Source organism: Zingiber officinale, chromosome 1B, assembly GCF_018446385.1.
Source record: "Zingiber officinale cultivar Zhangliang chromosome 1B, Zo_v1.1, whole genome shotgun sequence".
Lineage (NCBI taxonomy): Eukaryota > Viridiplantae > Streptophyta > Magnoliopsida > Zingiberales > Zingiberaceae > Zingiber > Zingiber officinale.
Window position 1 is genome coordinate 2,669,610 of NC_055986.1, and position 14,278 is coordinate 2,683,887.

The window sequence follows — 14,278 nt, forward strand, 5'->3', positions numbered from 1 at the left end:
CTTTCAAGCAATTTCTTTGAAACAGATTCAGCCAATCTCCGGTAGTGTTTCAAGATTGTTGCTCTGGTAATGACCTTCTCCTTATAAAGGACTTAGGTTGTGCTCGCATATAGTCAACTTGGTTTAGTACAATTTAGACCCTAGATTTACATCCCCTGTGTATCCATGCGTAAGAGAGAGTTTCTCTCCATGTATTTATTCACATCATTAATGCATGTACAACAATTTAAACCAATAAACTTGACATGAGATTTTCAATGTGAAATTAAAATCTCACTCACAATAAACTCTTTTTCCTTTCTATCTATTTTCCATTCATATTTCTCACAATATAATATAATTATCAGGAGAGCCATGTGAACCAAACAAGATGAGACATTTGGATGGGATGAGTGGATCGGGTGATAACTCGAGCAGACTAGCCCAAATCAAACCACTTAAATAAGTCAGATAAACTAATTAATTTGATCTAATCGCTCAAATAAAATATTTTGCCAGTATACTTACAAATCAAATATTAAGGAATTTATGTTGATATTTTATTAACTATTTATTTCATTCCTTGTTATGAATTCTCTTTCAATTTTTTTCCAGAACCAAAACCGATACTTCGCCTAGTTAGATATTCTAGAGATTTTTCTCTACGCGTCACTCTTTTTTCTGAATCTGCTAGAATTACAAGTTTCCAACAGTCAACCTCCGTAAATTCTTTACTCTCGAACCAAAGAAATTACTTAAATTTTATTTTCCCAGCAAGCAAACGTTGAATGACCAAACGCTTAATTTTCTCCCTCAGCCACACCACATTCATACTTAACAGTTGCATAAATTCTATCGTTTTGGAACCATCCCCGAGTCAAAATCTTGTTGAAAAGTAAGTCTGGCTAGATGCCAATGAGCTGTGCGGAATACTTTGAAATAATAGGGGAAACAAACAAGTGTACAAAAGAAACAAATCCATCTCCAGGCAATAATTGACTTATCATGTCGCACATGAAGATAAATCCAGATGCCGAAGTTTGAACGTGTTCACGTAGACGCCCAAATTGACCCGCCACTCCATGATTGACCCGGCACCGTACCTTCAAGGTCTACATAAAGACTGTCCTTTTCCCCTGCAACTTCATCCACTGGTAGTTCGACCTCTTCTAGTCACTTGCGATCTAGTCTGCATCCTCAGCAACAAAATGGTGTCTGGTTCCTGCACCGATGAGGTCACCCTCAATGTCTCTGCCGCAAGGCTCTGGAAAGGAGCAGTGTGCGAACCCCACATCTTGTACCCTAAGCTCTTGCCTGATTTTTTCTCGAAAGCTGAGCGCATTGGAGAGGGAATTGGAGCCGTCAATGTTTTCTACTTTGCTCCAGGTATATTTATACATTTTAAGTAAATCAAAGGCTCTACAAGATTCGACATGCTGATTATATGTATATGTTTTTTTGTTTCATTGGCAAAATGCAGCTTCTAATATGCCACTGGGAAGCTTCAACAAGAACAAAATAGTAGTTTTGGATGAGGCAACTTACACTTTCAAAAACACAGCCACCGAAGGAGGTCTCATTGGCGTGCTACTCAAGTCACTTGATTATGAGTCAGTGTTTGTGCCTTCGGGTGCTGATAGTTGCATTGCAAAGATCAAGATGGAGTATGAAACACTCGGGGACAAGGATCTTAGTGAGGAAGAGCTAAAACCCATTAGAGATGGATCCATTGGAGTCCTCAAAGCTGTCGAAGGATACTTGCTCGCTAATCCTGATGTCTATGCATGAATTCATATGTGACTCATGAGTCCATCAGAACTTGCTATCTTTGCTATCTAAGCATAAGTTCAAGTTTATCATGAATTTAGCAGTAAAATGTCTTCAATAATTGGACTCATTTCTAGAGTGCTTGGAAACTTTGGTGTAAAACTTTTGCTACAAATAAAAGCTATGTTACTTTCAAATCATGCTTTGTTATAGAAGAAGAAAGTCAATCGGAGAGAGTATCACTACTAGCCAAACGGAGCGAAATCTTCGTTAAGGTGAAATATCGGTCGCTTTCGCTAATCCATAATATCAAAAAGTATCGTAGAGAGTATCGATATTCAGCCAATAGCAACGAAAACTTAAATTTCCATCATTATTCTATAATATAGTTTACTAATGCCTTTCTCCTTTTTCCTATTTTTCCTATTTATATATAAATCTAAATCACTCCAAGCATCACAAGCGATGATTTTCATAATAAACTTATAATACATAACAATAAAACTTACAACAAACTCATTATACATCAACAATTACAACGTAACAAACTTACAACACATAATAAACACACAACAAATCACAAACAACATAATAATCTAGCCAAACTAACATGAACACTAGATACATAATAGTAAATCCAAACACTGGTACGAATCTAAAATAAGATAAAGTTTGTCCAATACAAAGGAATCCAATACAAAGTAATCCAATACAATACATCCTAATCAAAATAAGAAACAAAATCATCTCGGGTTCTGCATGAAATTTCATTGAGATTAGTTGTGAATAGAAAATGCGATGTTAAACTACGAAAATATAACTACTTATCTTAAATTGATAAGTAGTTTAGCTAGTGGATATTCTTTAAAAATACATACTTGCATTCCTGGGATAAAAATATGTCAAATTTGAAAATGATCATGGAAATATATAATACAATCAGAGATGCATATAATTATTAAAAAAAATTATTTTTAACTAAATTAAAAGTTAAGATAAATAGTACATACCTCGAAATAATCTACTATGTAGAGGAATGGTCGAGATCCTGCATGTCCTGGGACTTCAAACGATGCGACCCAAACATCTATGAATTAGGAGATAACGTCCTACAAATGTTGCATATGATAAGCTATCACCTCAGTCTGAGCTTGTCGCTGTCGCATCTCTCGTATCTCTACGTCCCTTCTGGTCATCGTCTCCTCCAATGGCAATCCTTGAGTCCGCAAGTCCTCATTTTCCTCCTACAATTCTCATACCTCACTATATGAGGAGAAGGAAATAGGACGACCCCAAATACCTGGAGTCCTTATCCGCTCATACATAACTTTGGTCTGAGAGTCAAGCTCGTAGACGGATGTCTTCTTCCTTCCACAGACGACATCATAATAAATGTCATTAACTACATCGATGGAAAGAGGTTGTGACCCTCTCCCTCTGCCCCTGTTGGTTGAGTATCATCAGAATTTTGAGAATACTTACGATGTCTAGTTTTCATATTATTAGCAAAATAATAAGAGTAGAAGGAACTTTCTTCAACTAAATATCCATTACATATTGATCCCTCAACTCTTGCTTTATTATGAACATTATTCTTTTGAAAACTCTAAGGGTCGACGTCGTGTATCAGCTTAGCTTTTCTGGCGGCTCTGAGCTGTCTCTATCGTCTGGCGGATCTGTTGTATAGCTGCTGTGGTATCCGCTACTAGATCTGTCTAAAGCTCTAGTTCTTTCTGTTTACCACTTTCATACCAGCAGATTGGAGATCTACACCTCCGCCCGTAGAGAGCCTCGTAGGGTGTCATACCGATAGTGGCCTGATAGCTATTGTTGTATGCAAATTCCGCTGAACACAGATATTTGCACCAACTTCCCTTGAAGTCTAGGGCACACGCTCGGAGCATATCTTCGAGTACCTGATTTACTCGCTCCGTCTGCCCATCTATCTGAGGATGGAAAGCTGTGCTAAACTTTAACCTGGTGCCCAATGCTGACTGTACACACTCCCAGAAGTGTGACGTGAATCTACTGTCTCGGTCTGAAATGATGGTCCGTGGAACTCCATGCAGTCTGATAATCTCTTTGAGATACAACTGAGCTAGCTGCTCCATGGAGTAGGATATCCTGATGACTAAGAAGTGGGCTGATTTAGTCAATCTATCGACTATTACCCAGATGGCATCAAAACCATTCGTGGTTCTGGGTAGTCCCACTATGAAATCCATGGAAATATCCTCCCATTTCCATTCTGGAATCTGAATAAGCTGCAGAACTCTTCCTGGTCTCTGGTGTTCTGCCTTGACCCTCTGACAGGTCAGACAGGTACTGACATATCTAGCGATGTCTCTTTTCATCCCAGGCCACCAAATACGTCTCTTTAGGTCTTGGTACATCTTGGTGGAACCAAGATGCATCGCGTAAGGAGTCCTGTGAGCCTCGTCTAGGATCTTCCTCCGTAGTTCCTCCTGATCCGGAATGCATAGTCTGTCACCAAAATACAATACCCCGCTATCAGATACTTTGAACTCTCCACTTTCTGATTCTGCTAACCCTTGCTTGATTTTCTGAATTTCAGGGTCCTGACCCTGAGCTGTCTGGATGTCACCAAGCAGGGTAGATGCTAATGTCATAGTAGAGAGTTGCCCAACTATAAGTTCGAGACCGAAATCTGTAATCTCTTTTTGTAGGGGCGGTGACATGGCTACTAGGGATAGTAAGGTGGCACTGGACTTCCTGCTAAGTGCGTCTGCCACCTTATTGGCCTTTCCTGGGTGGTAGAGGATGTCTATGTCATAGTCTTTGACCAGCTCGAGCCATCTGCGCTGTCGCATATTCAGATCCTTCTGGGTGAAGAAGTATTTCAGACTCTGATGATCTGTATACACTCTACACTGAGCTCCATACAAGTAAATGTCTCCAAATTTTGAGGGCGAAGACAACTGTTGCAAGCTCGAGGTCATGAGTAGGGTAGTTCCTCTCATAGTCCTTGAGTTGTCTGGAGGCATAGGCGATCACCCTGCCATTTTGCATCAGTACTGCTCCTAGTCCCAATTTAGAGGCATCACTGTAAATATCAAACCGTCTGTGTTTTCTAGCAGAGTCAGAATGGGAGCACTGGTCAATCTTCTTTTTAGATCGATAAAGCTGTTCTCACAGTCCTCTATCCACTGAAATTTTCTGTTCTTCCTGGTGAGAGCTGTCAATGGGGAGGCTATCCTGGAGAAATCCTCTACAAATTTTCTGTAATAGCCTGCTAATCCCAGAAAGCTTCTATTTCACTAGCGTTCTTAGGCCTTTTCCAGTTACTCACAGCCTCTATCTTACTGGGGTCTACCATGACACCATCCTTGGAGATGATGTGACCCAGAAAGGATACCTGATTGAGCCAGAATTCACATTTCGTGAACTTGGCGTACAGTTGGTTCTGCTGAAGGGTCTGTAGTACTATCTTCAGATGCTCTGTGTGTTCTTCCTGAGTTCCGGAATAGATAAGAATGTCGTCGATGAACACGATAACAAACTTATCTAAGTATTCTTCTCTAAATACTCTGTTCATGAGGTCCATGAAAGTAGCTGGAGCATTCATCACGCCAAAGGGCATGACTACGAACTCATAGTGTCCGTATCTGGTCCTGAAAGTTGTCTTGGGTATATCACCTTCTTTAACTCTCACCTAGTGATATCCCGATCTGAGATCTATTTTAGAGAACAATGCTGCTCCCTTTAGCTGATCAAACAGGTCATCTATCCTAGGAAGAGGATACCTATTCTTAATCGTGACTTGGTTTAGTGCTCGGTAGTCTATACACAGGCGCATGCTCCCGTCCTTCTTCTTCACGAACAACACAGGCGCTCCCCATGGTGAGTGACTAGGGCGTATGAAACCCTTGTCGAGCAGCTCCTGTAGTTGTTCCTGAAGTTCCTTCAGTTCTGCTGGAGCCATGCGGTAGGGTGCTTTGGAGATGGGATTTGTACCGGGGATGAGTTCTATCTCAAATTCAATTTCTCTATCTGGTGCTAGGCCCGGTAGTTCCTCAGGCAAGACTGTTGGGTAGTCACAAACGACTCGGACCTCTTCTAGCTTTTGGTCCTTGTCCTGACTGGTACTGACTACATGTGCTAGAAATCCCGTACATCCTGAATCCAGTAGTTTCTGTGCTTTCAGAGCTAAGAGAAATTTCTTGGCCTTTCTCTTTGGTTCTTCGATGTACTCAAATTGTACTCCTGCTTTAGGTTGGAATACAACTTTCTGTTTACGGCACTCTATAGAGGCACCGTACTTGATCAGAAAGTTCATTCCCAAGATGACATCGTAGTCAGCCATATCTAGCACTATCAGATCACTAAAAAGCTCTCTGTCTGCTATAATGACTGGCACTGCTCGGAGCCAGTGCGTGGATGTCATGGTTTCTCTTGAAGGTAATGTTGTCAAAAACTGACCACTAAGTGCATCTGGAGTTATTGCCAACTTTTCAGCGAATGCCCTGGATATATAAGAATGGGTTGTCCCAGTATCGAATAAGACAGTTACACTTTGCTGTAAAATACTGATCTGTCCTGTAACAACTGTCGAGGCATTCGCTACGTCCTCTCTGGTGAGTGAGTAGATCCTCGCGTTCGTCGTGGCTGAGGGGGCTTCTAGTCTGCCCTGGCTGATGTGTGGACCATCTAAAGTAGCCTGCATCTAGTGCAGCTGGGCTGGTTTGTCTCCGTACTGAATCGACTGCAGTGGGGGAAAACTGGTCTTGTTCAGGCATTGCTTAGCCATATGTCCTTCCTGGCCACATTCAAAGCATCCTCGTGTGCCCTTGCGACAAACTCCGGGGTGGAATTTCCCACAAGTAGAACACTTGGGATAGCTAGGCTGTTTACTAGCTGGTCCTCCTTTTGGGTAACTCCCTGGTTTATGTTTGTTACTGGAGTTCCCTTTCCAGTTAGTGTTTCTGAGTACCTGAGCCTCCTTGGCCTTTGGACTCTGAGAAGGCTTGCTTCTGCTGCTTGATGTTGTTCTGGTAATACTCGGTGATCAGAGCACTACTTACCAGTTCTTCAGTGGTTTGCGGCCTATGAACGCCGATGGCCACGTTCAGTGTTATTTCCGGCCTTAGCATTTTGAGCATCAACAGGACTCGTTCTCTTTCAGTGCTGACTAGTTCAGGGCATAGACGAGCCAGTCTGTTGAATTTCTTCACGACCTTCTCAACTGAAAGGTTGCCCTGACGAAATTCAGTGAACTCGTCGTAGTGGCAGTTTGTGACCCTCATGTGAAAGAACTCCTCAAAGAATTCTCTCTCAAAGTCGGCCCATGTCATCTGGTTCACTGGGCGCTTCGCTTTAATCCTCTCCCACCACATACGTGCATCTCCTGCCAGGCAGAAGGAGGCGCATTTCACCTTTTCATACTCTGGCCAGTCCAGAAGCTCCATCATACTCTCCAGTGTTTTGAACTTGGCTTGGGCATCCCATGGTTCACTGGTGCCTAAGAAGTTCTCTAACTTGATTTTCTGTCACTGGATCAGATAGGCTTCTCTCTTTGCCCCTGCTGCTGGGGATGCTGGTGCTGTAGGCTGGACTGGTGGAACCTCTGTAACTACTGGGGTTGCTTTGTTAGGTTCCGGGGTGGCAGTGGGAGTGTTCTGCTGATTAGCCCTTAGGGTGGCTATCTCTTGTTGCTGTTCAGCTAGTTGCTTCTGTAACTGAGTCACTACTGCTGCAAGGTCTGAGGGAGACACTGAGCTGTCTGCCTCATGCTGGGTCTCAGTAACTGGTGCCCTTTTAGCTGGGCGTCCTCGTACCATTTTCTAGAGAGATAGATGACACACATAACTAATACAATCATGTTTATATAACTACTACTATCATATTAGATGCTATATCATATATGAACATGCTTTAGTTATCTATAAACATGAAAGTAAGAAACATAAATAAAGTGAGAGATATTCTTACTTGGAAGTTGCAGGTTCAATGCTGATGTGTGTGTGGAGGAAGTATGAAACTTTGCTCTGATACCACTCTGTAACGACCCACCTTCTCCTGACTAGACTGTAAGGCCGGGAGTTACATTGTGCTAAACTAAACTATAAAATGCGGAAAGTTGTACTAATTAAAATCTCTGCTATTTGCCGTAAAATCTGGAATCTAAACTTCTCATATAGTCTAGGAGCTGAAATTAGCTGTTTCCAGCTGAAATTAGACTTCCCCAATCGATTGAGTTGGGACTCAATCGATTGAAAAGTCTTCAATCGATCCACTGATCGATTCAACGTGCTTCTGTGCACAGAAGAACCTTCTGGATCAATCGGTTGATCGATCCAGCCTAGTCAATCGATCCAATGATCGATTCAGTAACGTTCTGTACGCGGGGAGTTCTCCCAATCGATCGGCTGATCGATTGAGAAACCTCAATCGATCAGTTGATCGATTCAACAGCTCACTGTACGCGAAAGTCGCGTTTCAATCGATCGACTGATCGATCGAGGACTTCTCAATCGATCAGCTGATCGATTCAACTACTCTCTGTTCGCGGGGAATTACTTCCCAATCGATCGGCTGATCGATTGAGGACTTCTCAATTGATCGGCTGATCAATTGGGTTTCTGATTTCACTGAAATCCCACACGAACTCATATAGAGCTTTCAGAATTCAACTAAACATAAAACAATACTACTAGGCATGTTATTACTCATACCTTGCTATCTAATATCAAGACAATTAGTAGTCTAAGCATGGCATAATACATAGTTTCACAATTCATGATACCTAACATCCTAAAAGTGCAGAAAAGCAACAACATAAGGAAATACTAAGTTTTTAAATTTGCTAGTTCCCAAAAATCTTTATTCCAGGTTCCTTCTCACACACATCTTATCGCATTGCCCTCCAGCCTCCGCTAGTCCATCTTCCCTTTACCTTTATCTACAGTATAAGGAAAATGAAACTATAAGCTTGGGAGCTTAGTAAGAACCATCTACCTCACAAAACATGCATTCGATGAAATCATGCTTTAAAAAGATACTATTTGAAATACATACTGATGATCATACTGGAAATGCTAAAAACATGGCATCTGGACATGTAAGTCATGACAATCAAATACTGAACATAATACTAATTGTTGTATCATCAAGGAAACTAAACCGATACATAAGCTAAGCTAAAACTTATGTTAGGTTAATGCTGAAGCTGAACTGTATTCATCTAACTGAGTTATGAAGTTTTGAAAACTACTTTCATAATAGATAAAAATAATAATCATACTGCTGATGGACCCAACAACTGTACTTGCTATGCGTGCATCCCTAACTAGACCCGAGGTAGTTAGTCCCGAATCCAGTAGGGTTTACTAGGTTATCTAAACCTAGGGACGACTATGGGAGTCCAACCCAAGGACAACTGAGAGTCCAGTACAGTGCCACTGATAAAAGTAAAATACTGTTCATAAACTGATTTATCTTATCTTGCTCTTACTAGGTTATCTGAACCTAGAGCTAGGTTATCTGAACCTAGAGGCGACTATGGGAGCCCACCCATTGGATCGTAGTCCCATATAAACTGAAGCAAGACTATATATGTTATTTAAAATGCAACTATGGCATTTAACTGAGCTAATAAAATACCTACTGTAGCATATAACTGTACTAATCATTTTATCGTGCACCGGGTATGCTCTAACTCTGCATATGGCTGCACTAAGAACATAAAAGTGAACTAAGAACCTAAAAGCATACGATTAGCTACTTATACTGCAGGTGAGAGGTTACTTACATCCTGCGCTAAGTTTTCTTACAATCCGATCGCTAGGTTTCCGGAGAAGAAGATCTCTTCGGTGATCCTCTTATGTCTACGCGTTCTTCTCGCGGAGGGGAGCGTCCTCGTGTCGGAGTTGTCGCCGGAAGGTGCTCCTACGACCCTAGGGATGGAACCCTAGGTCTCTTGAGGTTGGCGTGTCGAGAAGGTGCGGGAGAAGAGAGAGGGCGGCGTGTGAGGGTGAGGGTGAGGGTGAGGAAAGTTGTCGATCAAAATAATAAATCCCCACTTAAATTCCCTATTTATATTAAGTGATTAATACGACCCAACTAAATCATAAATATAATTTCTCTCCTCTTCTTTCAGCACACCCCTGCTGGGCCCCCCTGGTTACTAAGGTCATCTATAAATCGTAGGGTCTAATAGGTCTCGGGTTCAATTCCCGTTTAAGCTATTTTACGTTTTTATTTAATTTTGCTACTTCTGCTACTCAAAAAAATTCCATAAAAATATTCTAAAATTCAAGAAAAATAATAGAATATTTCTAAAATTTATTTTGAGAATTTTCGGGCGTTACATTTATGGAATGTAGGATCTGAGACTTATAACATTGAAAGTAAATCAAAATTTACAATGCATGCTACTTTATTATGGACAATTAATACTTTTTCAGCATACTCAATGTTATTAGGATGGAGCACGACTGACAAGTTGGCATGTCTAAATTGTATCAGGGAGTCTGATGCATTTTAATTGTCTTACAATGGAAAGATATTCTGGTTTCATAATCATCAAAAAATTTTACTAGTTGATCACCCATTCAGAAGAAATAAAAAAAAAATTAAAAGAAATGAAATAGTTAGGAAACTTCCTCCAGTATCAAAATCAAGTGAAGAAGTTCTTGATGAAATTGACAGTTATGAATTTCTACCAGTACGTATATCAGGATAGAGGCTTGGTGTTGAGGTAAGGAGTAGAGGAATTATTTCTGTTGTTATAGTGCACACAGATTTGAAGCTAGGAAAGGTTAGGAATGAATTGTACTAGAATTTATTTAAGTTTAGGTTGATTTAAATATTGGTTTAAATCTACATGGAATAATTAGGGTTATGGAAACTAACCCAAGTTGATCGTTGAGATATATTTAATTAGGGTTAAATGATGGAGCTAATCTAAGTTTGGATTAGACTCATTTTAGGTAGCTAACCGAGGTTAATAAATGAATTAGGGTTCCTAGTAAATAAGGATTTTGGTTTAGCTATTTTGTTTACAATAAAATTTAGCTAAACCATATAATTTATTACAGGACAATTTATTACAGGATTCGGATCCGGGATGAGCGCTTCGACATAGAGGTTGATTAGCTCAATCTACATTGGAGGTGGGCACCTTGACTTATATCTTTTGATAATGTCATGTTGATATACTTATTAGGTTATAGCCTCTAGTAATAATTATGTTCATCTTTGCTTGGGTATGTCACTACATGATACCTGTTGCATGATTTTATCTGTTTTGCATTTATGGTTTATACCCGCGTGATTATTTCCATGATTATTTATGCTCATAGTGGTAGTGACATACCGTGTCTTATGATATACATGACTAGATATTTACCATATCAGACACGTGTACCTAGATTTTCTTATTTGATCCATGTATATTCTTTGGGTACATATTTTATGGACGTAGATATGGTCAGGATCTTCATGCTTAGTGTCATGCACCATCTCACATGATTGCATGCTGAGCGATTGGCAGCTCCATTATTGTTGAGCACATCGCCAGTTACATGGATCTGCACACACAACCACTCATGGATTAGTGGTTTTTATTCATGCAGGGTGTGTTGCAGTAGGTTGCTCTGTCAATGCTCCGCTGGTCCGCTCATGGGTTGTGTGACTACAGCGTGGTAGCATGTCAGGGATCCCTCCTCTGGACTGACTCAGGGAGATGAGAGCATTGAGCTCCCCCACTTATGATTTGGGGTAGGAGGATAGATGTACTCCGACAACATGCTGTCCACTCGGTCACTCATCAGGAGCAGTGATGGCAGAGTGCGCAGTTGTCACAACCTTACCCACTCGGTCTCACCATCGTGTGTGAGATGACTGATTGGCGTCAGGGGTGACCAGGACATGTCATTTGCATCATATGCATGATTGCATTTATTGCTTGTGTTTGCTGCACTTTGTTTGCTGCATATTTGGTGGATGCATATGATTGACATGCATACAGGAGGCATGATATTTTCGATCTGACGACCTTATTATTCTGATAAGAGGCCCTGGTGAGTATAGTTTTCTTCATCCCTTTTCTGTTTTGCATTTCCAGCTTTTGTTAAGGAAACTGTACTCCATGATTATTACTATTAGTTATAGTTTACTATGCATGTCAACTTGGTATCCACTGAGTGTTGGACTTACCCCGTTGATTATATTTTTTTTTCATGTTGAGGCCGTCAGGAGGTTCCAGTCGCTAGTCCCCCACCACCTTGCGTCACGATAGTTTTCTACTCTTTGGACTTTTGGTTCCTTGTTATGTATTTATGTATACTTGTGGAGTAGAATTGTACTAAAGGATTTTTATCGAGTTTTGGTCTACTACTTATTTTCTGCTGCGATGGTTTCTCGTGGAGTAGGTGGTTTTCAAATAAACTACGTGGTTGTGTAGTCAGCCGGAGGCTGATTTATTATTAACTACGTGAATTGTTTAGTTCTTATATTATTATTGTTCCAGCTGTGTTGGCCGAGGGTTGTGTGGCCCTGAGGGTTTGTAGTGAAGTTTCATATTGTCACCCGTACAAGGAAGAGGTTGCCGAAATTTCTTCTGGCAGGGACTCCCCCGGGGCGTGACACCTGGTCCCGTAGTTGAGTAAGTTTAGTGTTAGGAAGGTTGGAAGTGACTTGTAACTCCTCTACCTTGTCTTTCAAAGTTTGATTAGTTTTTTCTAAATCTACAACTAGCTTCCCCATATGTAAGCTCGAAGCATAAAACTAGATAGAATAACATCATGGTTACATATTGTAGTCACAAAATAAAGAAGTGGGGTTAGAAACTTACTGCAATAGCTTGGTGACTATGGTTATCAGTATGTTCAGATACAGTGATTCTCTTCATGTGTGCTTGAGATTGTAACCAGAATTTGCCTAGTGACTCCTTTAGTTGAAGTAGTCCAAACGAGGCAGGGGTAGAAGTTTGACCAAGCTGAGATGGTATCCCATGAGCTTGTTTGAAGAGAATGGAGGAACTAGCGGAAATTGTAAATGGTGAAGAAGGAGGAGAAGGTTCGGAAGCTTGGAAGGATGAATCAGGAGATGAAAGGCTAACTAATGAAGGATCTTGTTCATGTTGGAGTGTATACTGAAAGCCTAAGCTTTTGTAAATATTTGTTTTGAATAAAGAATCACATTTGGTCAAATTATCTACATTTGTTTGTAGTTGTTCAATTAATTTATATTGTAGATAATATAGCATGTGGTGTCACATGCAGAAGATAATGTTATCAGTACCTTATAAATTATAAACAGTAGCTCACGACCAAAATGGAAAGGAACAAATCATTAGAAGGTCGTAGTGTAATTAGGTATCAGTTTATCTTGACTGTATAATTACACTAGTACACTTAGAGTGTATTGAGTAGGACCATTTGAGGTCGTTTCTTTTATACTGACTTTATAAAGGAACAAAAACCTCAGTTATTATGGAAGTGTGTGCTCTTAATCCTAATATAATAACAAGCATATATGTTTGATATTTATTTCTTTAATTTATCAATGGGTGAGATTTAGTTCGATGAATCAATAAGCCCGATAAGTTGGGAAATGATATCACTTATAGTGTGTGTTGTTGATTATAGAAGGAAACTGTGTCCTAGAGATACTAGGTTGATAATGTCCCCAAGAGGAGCTCATAAGGATTGTCATGTTAAACCCTGCAGGTGGACTTAGTCCGACATGACGATAAGGTTGAGTGGTACTACTCTTGGACTTAGATATTAATTAAATGAGTTGTCAGTAACTCACTTAATTAGTGGACATTCGATATCTTAAACACAGGGAGACTAACACGCTCATAATAAGAAGGAGCCCAAAAATGTAATTTGGGATTGGTGCGGTAGTTCAATAATAGTTCTCTAGTGGAATGAATTATTATTGATAAAATTAAGTTGTGTGTTCGGGGCGAGCACGGGATGCTTAATTTTATCGGGAGACCAAAATCAATTCCTCCTCTCGGTCCCTATCGTAGCCTCTAGTATATAGAGATTTATACCCACCGCATACCCACCTTCTTACCCATCCAATGGGGCCGGCCAAGACCAAGTGGATGAGCCATGTAGGTGGCCGGCCAAAGCTTGGGTCCCAAGCTTAGGTGGTCGGCCACTAGAATATTAAAAAGGATTTTTATTAAAATTATTTCTTATGTGGATATCGTGATTTTAAAAGAGAGTTTAAAAATTAAAAATTTCCTTTTATAGCTTTCTACAAAAGGTTAAGAGAAGAGATTAATCTCTTTCCTTATTTGTAGTTTAAAAGGATGTTTTTAATTTTTGGTAAAACCTTTCCTAATTTGTAAATCATCTACATGTTTAAAAGAGAGTTTAAAATTTGAAATCTTTCCTTATTTGTTGATTAAAGGAGGATTTTAAATTTTAAGAAAACTTTCCTTTTTAACCATGTTCATGATTTAAAAGAGAGTTTAAAAATTAAATATTCTCTTTTATAAGTTTCTACAAGAGATTAAGAAAAGATTTGATATCTTTCCTTATTTGTAGATTAAAAG

At 40.0% G+C, this 14,278-nt stretch overlaps 1 protein-coding gene across 1 annotated transcript; it reads left to right on the forward strand.

Annotated features, from left to right (window-relative positions):
- Positions 1–1,046: 1,046 nt before the first annotated feature.
- Positions 1,047–1,943, forward strand: LOC122046851 (pathogenesis-related protein STH-2-like). The gene is made up of 2 exons (XM_042607757.1): positions 1,047–1,365; positions 1,460–1,943. Exons 1-2 carry the CDS (start codon positions 1,062–1,064, stop codon positions 1,765–1,767), a joined length of 612 nt encoding a protein of 203 aa, XP_042463691.1. The 5' UTR covers positions 1,047–1,061; the 3' UTR covers positions 1,768–1,943.
- Positions 1,944–14,278: the final 12,335 nt, after the last annotated feature.